Below are 10,730 nucleotides of genomic sequence, written 5' to 3'. Positions count from 1 at the left end.
CACATGGGTTCAGGGTGGCTAACATAAGAGGCAGATGCCATACATAAAACAATTTAAAACCAATAAATAACCATTACAATTAAAATCGGTGCTCAACAGTAAAGGTAAAGGTTCCCTTGCTCGAAAGCCAGTCACGTCCAACTCTAGGGTTGCGGTGCTCATCTCAAAGCCGAAGAGCCAGCGCTGTCCGAAGACGTTTCCGTGGTCATGTGGCCAGCATGACTAAACACCAAGGCGCACGGAACGCTGTTACCTTCCCACCGAAGTGGTACCTATTGATCTACTTGCAATTTCTTGCTTTCGAACTGCTAGGTTGGCAGGAGCTGGGGCCAGAGACGGGAGCTCACTCCGTCATGCAGCACACTCGGGTCTTGAACTGCTGAACTTCCGACCTTCCACAGCCTGCAGTTCAGCGTCTTAACCATTTGAGCCACCGCAGCTCCTTACAACAGTAAACTCCTTACTCCTTACTCAACAGTAAACTATAACAATTCCAAGATGGGGATTCCGATGATACGCTCCAGGGAACGCTGATGTCTCTTCTGGTTAGTACGTCACTTTGTCAGTTCTTCCATCCCAGGGCCGGCACACCTTGTAGAAAATTCCACCAACAAAGATGACAACACGGTGATGGTACAGAGGCGGCGACGGCTCCTACTCGAAAGCCTGGCGGAAGAGCTCCGTCTTACAGGCCCTGCAGAACTGTACTGATCAGGTCTCCAATAATTGTGATCCCCCATCTGATCGTCACCACCATGTGTAGATTTCAACCCAGGCATACATGACTGTGTTCATCTTAATGGGTCACCAGCCAGGTGTAAAGATCAGGGAAAGCCCCATCAATGTTCGAAGTCCCCAGGTCCCATCCACAGCATCTCCGCCAAAAGAGCCTCAGGTAGCAGTTGTGGGGAAAGACCTCAGAGAACGCTTACCAGGCAACAGAGACAATACTGAGCTCAACGAACAAACGGATCGTCTGACTCGAAAATAAGTTGTGGGGAAAGGCTGAGTGAAAAGTATGCATACGGTGAGTGATTTCAGCTAAGCATACCTTTATTAGTCAGGAACAAGACACCTTGGCTGGCTCGCAGGCCGGTTTATATTCCTTCAGAAACCCACCACCAAAACACACCCCCACTCCCCGATAGGCTTTTTACAGTAACCAAGAGACCTATTGGCCTCACGGTTTGGGACCTAGCCATCTGATAGGGCCGGCTAGGACCCTTCTGGCCCATTGTCTTTAGATACGAAGCTTGAGGTTTTGTCCCTGGGCAAGTCCGGACATGCCCGGCCTTGTCAGGGCTGGATACACTACACTGACTTTGAGTGGTGGAGCACCTGCTTTGTACACTGCAAGTTAGGGATTCATCTCTTGGCATGTCCAGTTAAGAAAGTCAGTTTATTTCACCCAAAGAGTGATTAATACATGGAATTCACTGCCCCAGAGGTGGTGGCGGCCACAAGCATGGACGGCTTCAAGAGGGAATTAGATAAGCATATGGAGCAGAGGTCCATCAGGGGCTATTAGCTACAAGGTATAGATAGGGGCTCTCAGTCTGGGGCAAGTGAAGCTCTGTATATCTTGGTGCTTGGGGGTGGGGTCAACAGTGGGAGGGTCTCTAGTGTCCTGGCCCCACTGCTGGACCTCCTGAGGGCACCTGGTCTTTTTTGGCCACTGTGTGACACAGAGTGTTGGACTGGACAGGCCATTGGCCTGATCCAACACTGGCCTCTTTTATGTTCTTTTAACATCTCTGCCCAAGACCCTGAAGAACCGCCGCCTCACGGAGTAGACCAGGGGTCCCCAACCTGTTTCAGCCTGTGGACATCCTGAGAATTCTCACACAGTATGGTGGGTGCAGCCACAAAATGCCTGCCCTAGTAGGCAGAACAAGGGTTGCCGACCACCAGGTGGCGGCTGGATATCTCCTGGGATTACAACTGACCTCCACTGAAGCCCCTTCCCGCTCCCCAAGCTCCGCCCCCAAACTCTCCAGGTAGTTCCCAACCCAGAGCTGGCAACCCTAGGCAGCACCAGTCACAAAAACGGTTGCCACGGCTTACCTTCAGTCACACAGCAAAGATTCTGGTGTTGTGATGGCAGCTGCTGCCAAAGCGACCTCTTAAAATAATCGGCACAGCCAATCAAATTTCCAACGGGCAATCAGAAGCCGTGCTGGGCAAAAGACCTACCTGACCCCACCCACCTTCCAAAATCACTTGGCAGGCACCGGGAGAGATATTAATGGGTGCTATGTTGGGGACCCCTAAAGTCAACAGTGCTGAACATAATGGACCAAGGATCTGGCTCGGTATATAAGAAGAAGAGGAGAAGAGATTGGATTTATATCTGGTACGGCTGCGAGAGTTGGACTATAAGGAAGGCCGAGCGCCGAAGAATAGATTCTTTTGAACTATGGTGCTGGAGAAGACTCTCGAGAGTCCCTTGGACTGCAAGAAGAACAAATCAGTCAATCCTAAAAGAAATCAACCCTGACTGTTCCCTGGAAGGCCAGATAATGAAGCTGAAGCCCAAATACTTTGGCCACCCAATGAGAAGGGAGCACTCACTGGAGAAGAAGGCCCTGATGCTGGGAAAGACTGAAGGTCAAAGAAGACGGGGACGGCAAAGGATGAGATGGTTAGACAGTGTCATAGATGCAACGAACATGAAATTGAGCCAACTTCGGAGGACAGCGGAAAACAGGAGGGCCTGGCGTGATCTGGTCCATGGGGTCGCGAAGAGTCGGACTCGATTGTGCGACTGAACAACAACAACAACAACAAAACTTCACTACCTGAAGGAGTCTCAGAGCGGTTTACAAACTGCTTTCCCTTCCCCTCCCTACCGCAGACACCCTGTGAGGTAGATGGGGCTGAGAGAGCTCTGAGAGAGCTGCTCGTGAGAGAACAGCTCTGAAAGAACTTGTGACTGACCCAAGGTCACTCCAGCAGGTGCATGTGGAGGAGTGGGGAATCAAACCCGGTTCTCCCAGACTAGTCCACGCTTCTAACCACTACGTCAAACTGGCTCCCCTATTTGTTTATCAAGACTTGTGTCTAAAGTTTCCCCTTAATCCAGTTTACACACGTACCTCTTGTTCCTCCTGGATTTTGAGAACGATGAATTGAAACAGGAGCCCCTCGAGAAGATCAAGACCTGGACGTCAACCCAGCCACCTAGAATACTGGCCGTCTTTCCAGTGATAGCTACCCACTTCCTTGCTTGAACAGTAGGCCTCTGTTATTATCGACAGGAATTATCCCCCAGGTAACCGGAACTTTACAGGCCAATTGGCTTGAACAGAACGTTGGGACGCTACTATGATATCATCAGAATCCCGGGGCGTTGGTGATGGGGACTCGGGTCCTCAAGTAGAACAGATTGGTGGTGGGGATACTGCCATAGCCTCTTCTTCCTTCCCAGAGATATCCCTGGGGAAGGATATCTGGACTCTCCATCCTGGGCACAAGGGAGGTGGCTCCTCACTGGATCTCCATGCTTTCAATGAACAGGAAGAAAGACTAGGCAGATGGATCAAATGCACCCCCGGTGTGAACAGGGATGCACGGTGGACGAAGCTGATGAGCTTTTCTTTCCTCGACTGGGGCTGGCGTTCCCACTGCCTTCCCACTAGTCACTGGCTGCACGCCCGCCCCACCGAGAGCTCCAAAAGGTGACGGCCAAGGTGTCCACAAATTAAAGAGGGTTTGAGATACTCGGACTCAGCTTGAATCATGGTGGAGCACACAACGTCCACGCCGTACATCTCAGTGATGGATCAGTACGGCTACCAGATCGGCAAGGTGATCGGGCACGGGTCCTACGGCACGGTCTACGAGGCCTACTTCGCCAAGCAGAAGACCATGGTGGCTATCAAGATCATCTCCAAGAAGAAAGCGTCGGAGGACTACCTCAGCAAATTCCTGCCGAGGGAAATACAGGTCATTTAGCGTTGTGGTGGGCGGATGGCTGGGGAGGGAAGGGGGCATGCTGTAACCCACTCTGCTGAGAGCTCAGGAGCTAAGCATGGAAAGTGCTTGGAAAGAGACCACCAAGGAAGACACCGCAAAGGAAGGCACTGGCAAATCTCTCCAAATCGTTGACTGGAAATAAACTGGCAGCCTGTGAAGTTCTTTTGAGCCTGGGGAGAGCCAGTTTGGTGTAGTGGTTAAGAGTGCGGACTCTAATCTAGGAGAACCGGGCTTGATGCAGCTGCTGGTATGACCTTGGGTCAGCCACAAGTTCTCTCAGAGCTGTTCTCTCAAGGGCAGTTCTCGAGAGAACTCTCTCAGCCCCACCTACCTCACAGGGTGTCTGTTGTGGGGAGAGAAAGGGATTATTGTAACCCGCTCTTGAGACTCCTTCGGGTAGTGAAGGGTGGGGTATAAATCCAATCTGTTCTTCTTCTACTCCACACTTCACGCCAGGCACCAAGTTTTGCTGCTGTTTTATGGACCAGTTGAGGTTTCGGAGTCATTTTCAGAGGCAGCCCCATGTAAAGTGCATTTGCAGTAGTCTAACCTGTAGGCGGCCAGCATATGGATAACTGTGCCCAAAGCCTGACAAAATGAACATGTTTTGATTGGCGGCTTAAATCAGAGGTCCCCAACCTATTTGCACCTTTGGAATTCTGTCACGGGGTGATGGGAGCAACCACAAAATGGCTGATGCAGGAGGCGGGGCCAACCACACAATATCAGGGAGTGGGGCTACGCATAATTCTAATTGTAGCTCTTCAACGTTTCAGGCAGGATCTCTGTTTTAAAATGAACACATCATTTTAGAGCATATTTTATTTATTTATTTATCCAATTTATACCCCGCCCTCCCCGTCACGGCAGAACGGGCGGCTTACATGAGAAGTAAACACATAAATAACAATAAAATTACCAAGAAAACATCTAAAAACAGTTCATTATAAAACAGTACAATATCGTAAAGTGCTAGCAATGTTGGTTGAGTCTCATAACAATGGCGGTACCATATGAGTGCATTCAATAGATTATCTAAATCAGGGGTGTCGAACTCGTTTGTTATGAGGGCCGGATAGGACAGAAATGAGACCTTGCTGGGCCAGGCCGTGTGTGTCATAAAATGTAATGCCAAGTAGCAGAGATATAAACTTTATAAAGGACACAAACACAAAGGGGTGGGGTTTTTTTACTTAAAATCATGCTTAAAACGTCAGCACTCTTGCAATATTTTGTTTATTTAACAGTGTCTGACAACTGACACCTCTTGCTCTGAAATATTGCATCAAAATGTCTGTGCTGCTGCAAACGTGAGTATGCTGTTCAGGTGTGTATCTGTAAGCTGCAAACCTACGATGACCCAGCAGGAACAGCAGCAGCAGAACTGGAAGAAAAAGCAGAAGACAGCCAGTTCCACTCCGGGAGGCCTGATCCGGCCCCTGGGCCACATGTTTGACACCCCTGATCTAGATGTTCAGCTCGACGATCTTTCCCAGATATAATCGGCAGGCACAGGCTGTCGATAGTAAGCCAGGGGCCCAGGGCTCTGTGAATTTCAGTTGTTGTTGGTAATGGTGGTGGCTCCTTAGTTGAAGGCCTGGTGGAAGAGCTTAGTCTTATAGGCCCTTGCAGATACCCAGCTCTTCCTTCAGTCACTCGGTGAAGAGCCTTGTGCTGTGGTGGCCGCAGCTGCTGAAGCAACTTTTAAAAACCTGCTCAGCCAATCAGAAGCTGGCCCCACCTACTTTTTAAAAACCACTTGGCAGGTGCCAGGAGAGGTGTCAGCAGGGAGTGAAATGGGGGGTGGCGTCAGTGGGAGGAGACATGGTCGTCTAACCGACAGAATGACCAGCTTCTGAGACCCCCAAATTCCTTGCTTCCCCCAGGTGATGAAAAGCCTGCGGCACAAGTACCTGATCAGTTTTTACCAGGCGATCGAGACCACGTCCCGGCACTACATCATCATGGAACTGGCCCCCTGCGGCGACGTTTTGGAGTGGATCCAGAAATCGGGCGCGTGTTCCGAGGCCCTGGCGGGCAAGTGGTTCTCGCAGCTGGCCCTGGGAATTGCCTACCTACACAGCAAGGGCATTGTGCACCGGTAAGTAACAGGTCAGGTTGCCAGCTCTGGGGTCAGGAAATTCATAGAATCATAGGATTAGAGTTGGAAGGGACCTTAGAGGTCATCTAGTCCAACCTCCTGCACTCTTCAGGAGAGTAGCCGAAAGATGGAGGTTTTGGAGCTGGAGAGTAGGGAGGGCGAGGTTTGGGGAGGGAAGGGACCTGAATGGGGTGTAATGCCATAAAGTTAGTCCAGCATAAGCTTCTGGAAGTCATCGCTCACTCCATCAGATGCACGGGAGTGTAAAGCCATCGCAACCAGTTTATATATACAATTTATTTGTAGCCCTCTCTTCCCAAAGCCAGCTCAGAGCGAGTAACATCAAACCATAGCATACAATTTAAAAACCCTCTAAAACAGCAGACTATTACAATAAATACAATAAATGCAGTAAAATACAATCTAGATACAACAGTTCTATAAAATTCCAGATGATGAAGAAGAGATTGGATTTATACCCCGCCCTTCACTCAGAGTCTCAGAGCGGCTTACAAACGCCTTTCCCTTCCCCTCTTCACAACAGACACCCTGTGAGGTAGGCCGGTGCTGAGAGAGCTCTGACAAAAAGTGCTCTTTCAAGGACAGCTGTGCCAGAACTATGGCTTGCCCAAGGTCATCCAGCAGGTGCGAGTGGAGGCGTGGGGAATCAAACCCGGAACACAAGGGGAGGGGAAAACAAAGGAGAGGGAGAGAGGCCAAAGTTGTTACCAGTTAGGGCCCCAGTACATACAGATTGATAACTACCAGACCATTTTGCATCAGTGCTTTGAGCTTTGAGAATGGCAGGAGTACTCCGTCCATGAAAGTTAGCTGCATAATGTGTCCTTTGTAGGACCGGCAAAAAAACATCCATACAACCATTAAGAAAGCTGTCCCCCTTTTCGGAAGACTTCATGCAAGGAGAAGCGGGCTTTTAAGTTCTGGAAACTCCCGTTGGGGCTTGACTTTTAAAACACTGATGCAAAATGGTCCGGTGGTTATCAATCTGTATGTACTGAATGTTATTGCTTATTGAATGTAATGAATATTTACACCTGACTAGCATGAAATAATGATACACTATGCACTTTACTAAATGATGATTATAAATGGAACACAATAGTTGGTTATAAGGTTTTTGCAGTGTATATTTATTTGTTGCTAGACCCACCTGGAGGCTGGCAACCCTTTGACAGACAGTCCAAACAAAGAAATCTGGTACAGGATGAAATAATAATTAATTATTATCATATGGCATTGTGTGTAAAATAGGCAGAAGATCCTAAGACTATCTGGCAGGCATAAGTTCTAGCTCTTCGTATTGTGCTAGTGGCAAGCTAGACTTGTTTTTAGGGGCTGAGAAAGCTCTGAAAGAACTGTGACTGGCCCAAGGTCACCCAGCCGGCTTCATGTGGAGGAGCGGGGAATCAAACTCGGTTCTCCAGATTAGAGTTCCCCACTCTTAACCACTACACCAAGCTGACTCTCATAGGATGAAATGGGATAAGCCGATACAATGGGAAATGAAGACAATACGGCTGAATAGCTGCCATAAGATATTAGCACCTAAAGTGAGTTAAGAGTCCAGTAGAGAGCCAGTTTGGTGTAGTGGTTAAGTGCGCGGACTCTAATCTGGGAGAACCGGGATTCCCCACTCCTCCACTTGCACCTGGCTGGATGACCTTGGGCAAGCCATAGTTCTGACAAGAGCTGTTCTTGAAAAAGAGCAGTTTCTGTCAGAGCTCTCTAAGCCCTGCCTACCTCACTGGGTATCTGTTGTGGGGAGGAAGAGGGAAGGGAGTTTGTAAGCCGCTCTGAGACACCTTTGGGTAATGAAGGGCAGGGTATAAATCCAATCTCTTCTTCTTCTTCTTCTTCTTCATTTATAACTCACTTTCCTCCCAGTCGGGACCCAAAGCCGCTCAGAGCTGGGAAATACCTGGAGCTTATATGGGTGGAGGAGAGGGAGAGGAGAGAGAGAGCTGACTCTTACTCAGACTCCACTCTCAGCTCTGCTTCTGCCTGTTGATGGTATCCAAAGATCTAAGCACTTGCAAGGGACAGATCCAGACAGGAACATATTCTGGAAGATGAAATACTTCTCCAAAAACGTTTGGGATATTTATTTCTACCCCTTTTTCCAAACAGGATTTTGGATCTTGTTATTCCAAGTTTTAAGTTGACACTGTCACAGAAGGAGAGAGGGCTAACTCCGAAATACTGTTCCGAAATACTCTTCCTCATTGTGAGATGAGAGTCCCTTCAACTAAGGAAACCAGACCAGAGTCAGAAGCTTTTAGGACAAGCTGAAACCCTCATGAACTCCTGTGTCACCTGACTCCTTATCAGATGGTAGCTGCGTTATTACTCCGTGGCATGAAGGGTGACAGAAAAGACCTATCTACAGTGGGCTCAATAATGTTGCTAACAACTTTCCAACTTCTGTCCAAATAATACCCATTTTCCAATCGATTGCTGCATACCTCTAGCTGTTATATACTAGTGTAACTGTCCAAATTTCCCCGCCAAATCTCGTGGCTTCTGGGAGGGACCACAGCTCATTGGAAGAGCGCTTGGTACATGTGCAAAAGGTCTCGAGGTCTGTCCCACCTTCTCCAGTGAAAAGATATTGGTCGAATCTGCATTTGCATTTTTGAATCAGTTGCGTGCTGCTGTGATGCCATCTTTCTCTATGCTTGTTTGAATGTTGTTTGGAAAAGATTCTTTTAAAGAAGTGCAAAGGTGCAATGACAGTGGAGCTGCCCCAAAAGGGCGATAAACATATGTGGGCGTGCAAAAGTATGCTACCACTGTTGAGGTGTGAAAACGACACCAAATGTAGACAGCTTTTTTGAAGACGGAGTCAAAAGACTGGGACACCGGTGGGAAAGACAAATGCAGATTCTGCCATTAATGTGGTGAACATCAGGAAGGACCCTTCCCTGCTGGGGGGCCACTTGTCAATCACAACAGACCATACATGGCTAGATGGACCAATCATCTGATGCAATATAAGGCAGCTTCATGTATTCACTAGGGTGCCGTCCTTAATTCTCTTACAAAAATAGTCAAACTTCAATATTCCTCAGGGAGCAAAACAGGCTACATCACCTAAAAGTCTTGAGAGGAAAGACGCATGATTACAATCCTAAAGTTAAAAATTGATGAATTATAAAGGAAACCAGAATTGTCCGAGGAATGACAAATACATGCCAGGAATGTCTGGAAGCATCAACAGGTGCTCAACAGCAGCAAAATATTCAGCTGATTCCAGCCAGCTTTTTCTCTCAGCCTCTCCCAATTCCCCTCCTTATGACAGCTGCTGTCCCATGTGACTTTTTTTCCATGCAGCCCCCTTGATCCCCAGCAGAGACGTTTTGCGGCAGTCCAAGGGGATCTCTCCTTCCTTCCTTCCAAAAAGCTTACTGGATCCAACCCACAGGCGCTAAATAGTGACAGATCTCGGGGCCTAGACATATTATGAGATGTATGATGCATGAGTCAGGCTGGGAATTCCCTGACCCCCACTTGCAGTCATACCTCTGATCTGTAGGCGCCGCTTAAATGATTAGAAAAAAGCATTTACAGGAGAAATCCTTGTGGGGCTGTGCTTTTAAGAAAGGGGGCCGAGCCCCCCAAAGCCCCATCGTAGTTACGGGCCTGGATACATGTAGGGATGGAGATGCCAGAGTGCTTATATCCCAATTAGAAGGCGAGAGGGGTGTTACTAGGGTGGCCAAACCCTGGGGGGGGGAGGTTTGGGGGGGGGACCTCAGTTGGAGATAACGCCATAGTCCACCCTCCAAAGCAGCTGTTTCCCCCGGGGGGACCGGGCTCTCTTCTCTGGAAGTCAGCTGTCATTCCAGGAGATCTCCAGGCCTGACCTGCAGATTGGCAACCCTAGCAGTGCCCCTTCCCCTAGACCCACGCCCCCACGTGCCTCCAGGCCAGCTCTTCCTTTTCTCTCCTTGGCCCACTCCAGGGACCTCAAACTCGAGAACCTCCTCCTCGACAAGCGCGAGAACATCAAGATCTCCGACTTCGGCTTCTCCAAGATGGTCTCCCCCCAGACGCAGCCGCCGCCCACCCCCTCCTACCGGATGATGAGCTGCTTCTCCCACCTGAGCCAGACCTACTGCGGCAGCTTCGCCTACGCCTGCCCGGAGATCCTGCTGGGCCTGCCCTACAACCCCTTCCTCTCGGACATCTGGAGCATGGGCGTCATCCTCTACACCCTGATGGTCGCCCACCTGCCCTTCGACGACACCAACCTCAAGAAGCTCCTGCGGGAGACCCAGAAAGAGGTGAACTTCCCCAGCCATCTCCAGGTCTCCGACGACGTCAAGGTGAGGATGGCCGGCAGCCGGAAAGGAGGCCGGGTCTCCAGGTGGGGCCCGGAGTTCTCCCGGGATGACAACTGATCCCTGGAGAAAATAGCTGCTTGCTTTGAAGGGTGGACTCCACGGCCAGTTTGGTGTCGTGGTTAAGTGCGTGGACTCTAATCTGGGAGAACCGGGTTTGATTCCCCACTCCTCCACTGGCACCTGGCTGGATGACCTTGGGCAAGCCATAGTTCTGTCCAGGGCTATTTTGGGGCAGGAACGCACAGGAACGGAGTTCCGGCTGGCTCCAAAGTTGGCCACGCCCAGCAGGA

At 49.6% G+C, this 10,730-nt stretch overlaps 1 protein-coding gene across 1 annotated transcript in view; it reads left to right on the top strand.

Annotated features, from left to right (window-relative positions):
• Positions 1–3,738: 3,738 nt before the first annotated feature.
• Positions 3,739–10,730, top strand: part of TSSK4 (testis-specific serine kinase 4) — a 16,408-nt gene continuing 9,416 nt past the window's right edge. The window contains exons 1-3 of the mRNA XM_015406362.1: positions 3,739–3,945; positions 5,862–6,076; positions 10,059–10,422. Of these exons, the coding sequence (XP_015261848.1) occupies positions 3,739–3,945; positions 5,862–6,076; positions 10,059–10,422 (786 nt within the window). The remainder of the gene's footprint in view (positions 3,946–5,861; positions 6,077–10,058; positions 10,423–10,730) is intronic.

The sequence above is a fragment of the Gekko japonicus genome, unplaced genomic scaffold (genome assembly GCF_001447785.1).
Source record: "Gekko japonicus isolate JY-2015 unplaced genomic scaffold, Gekko_japonicus_V1.1 scaffold2686, whole genome shotgun sequence".
Lineage (NCBI taxonomy): Eukaryota > Metazoa > Chordata > Lepidosauria > Squamata > Gekkonidae > Gekko > Gekko japonicus.
Note: the sequence above shows the minus strand (reverse complement) of the source record. Positions and strands in the feature narration are given on the sequence as shown.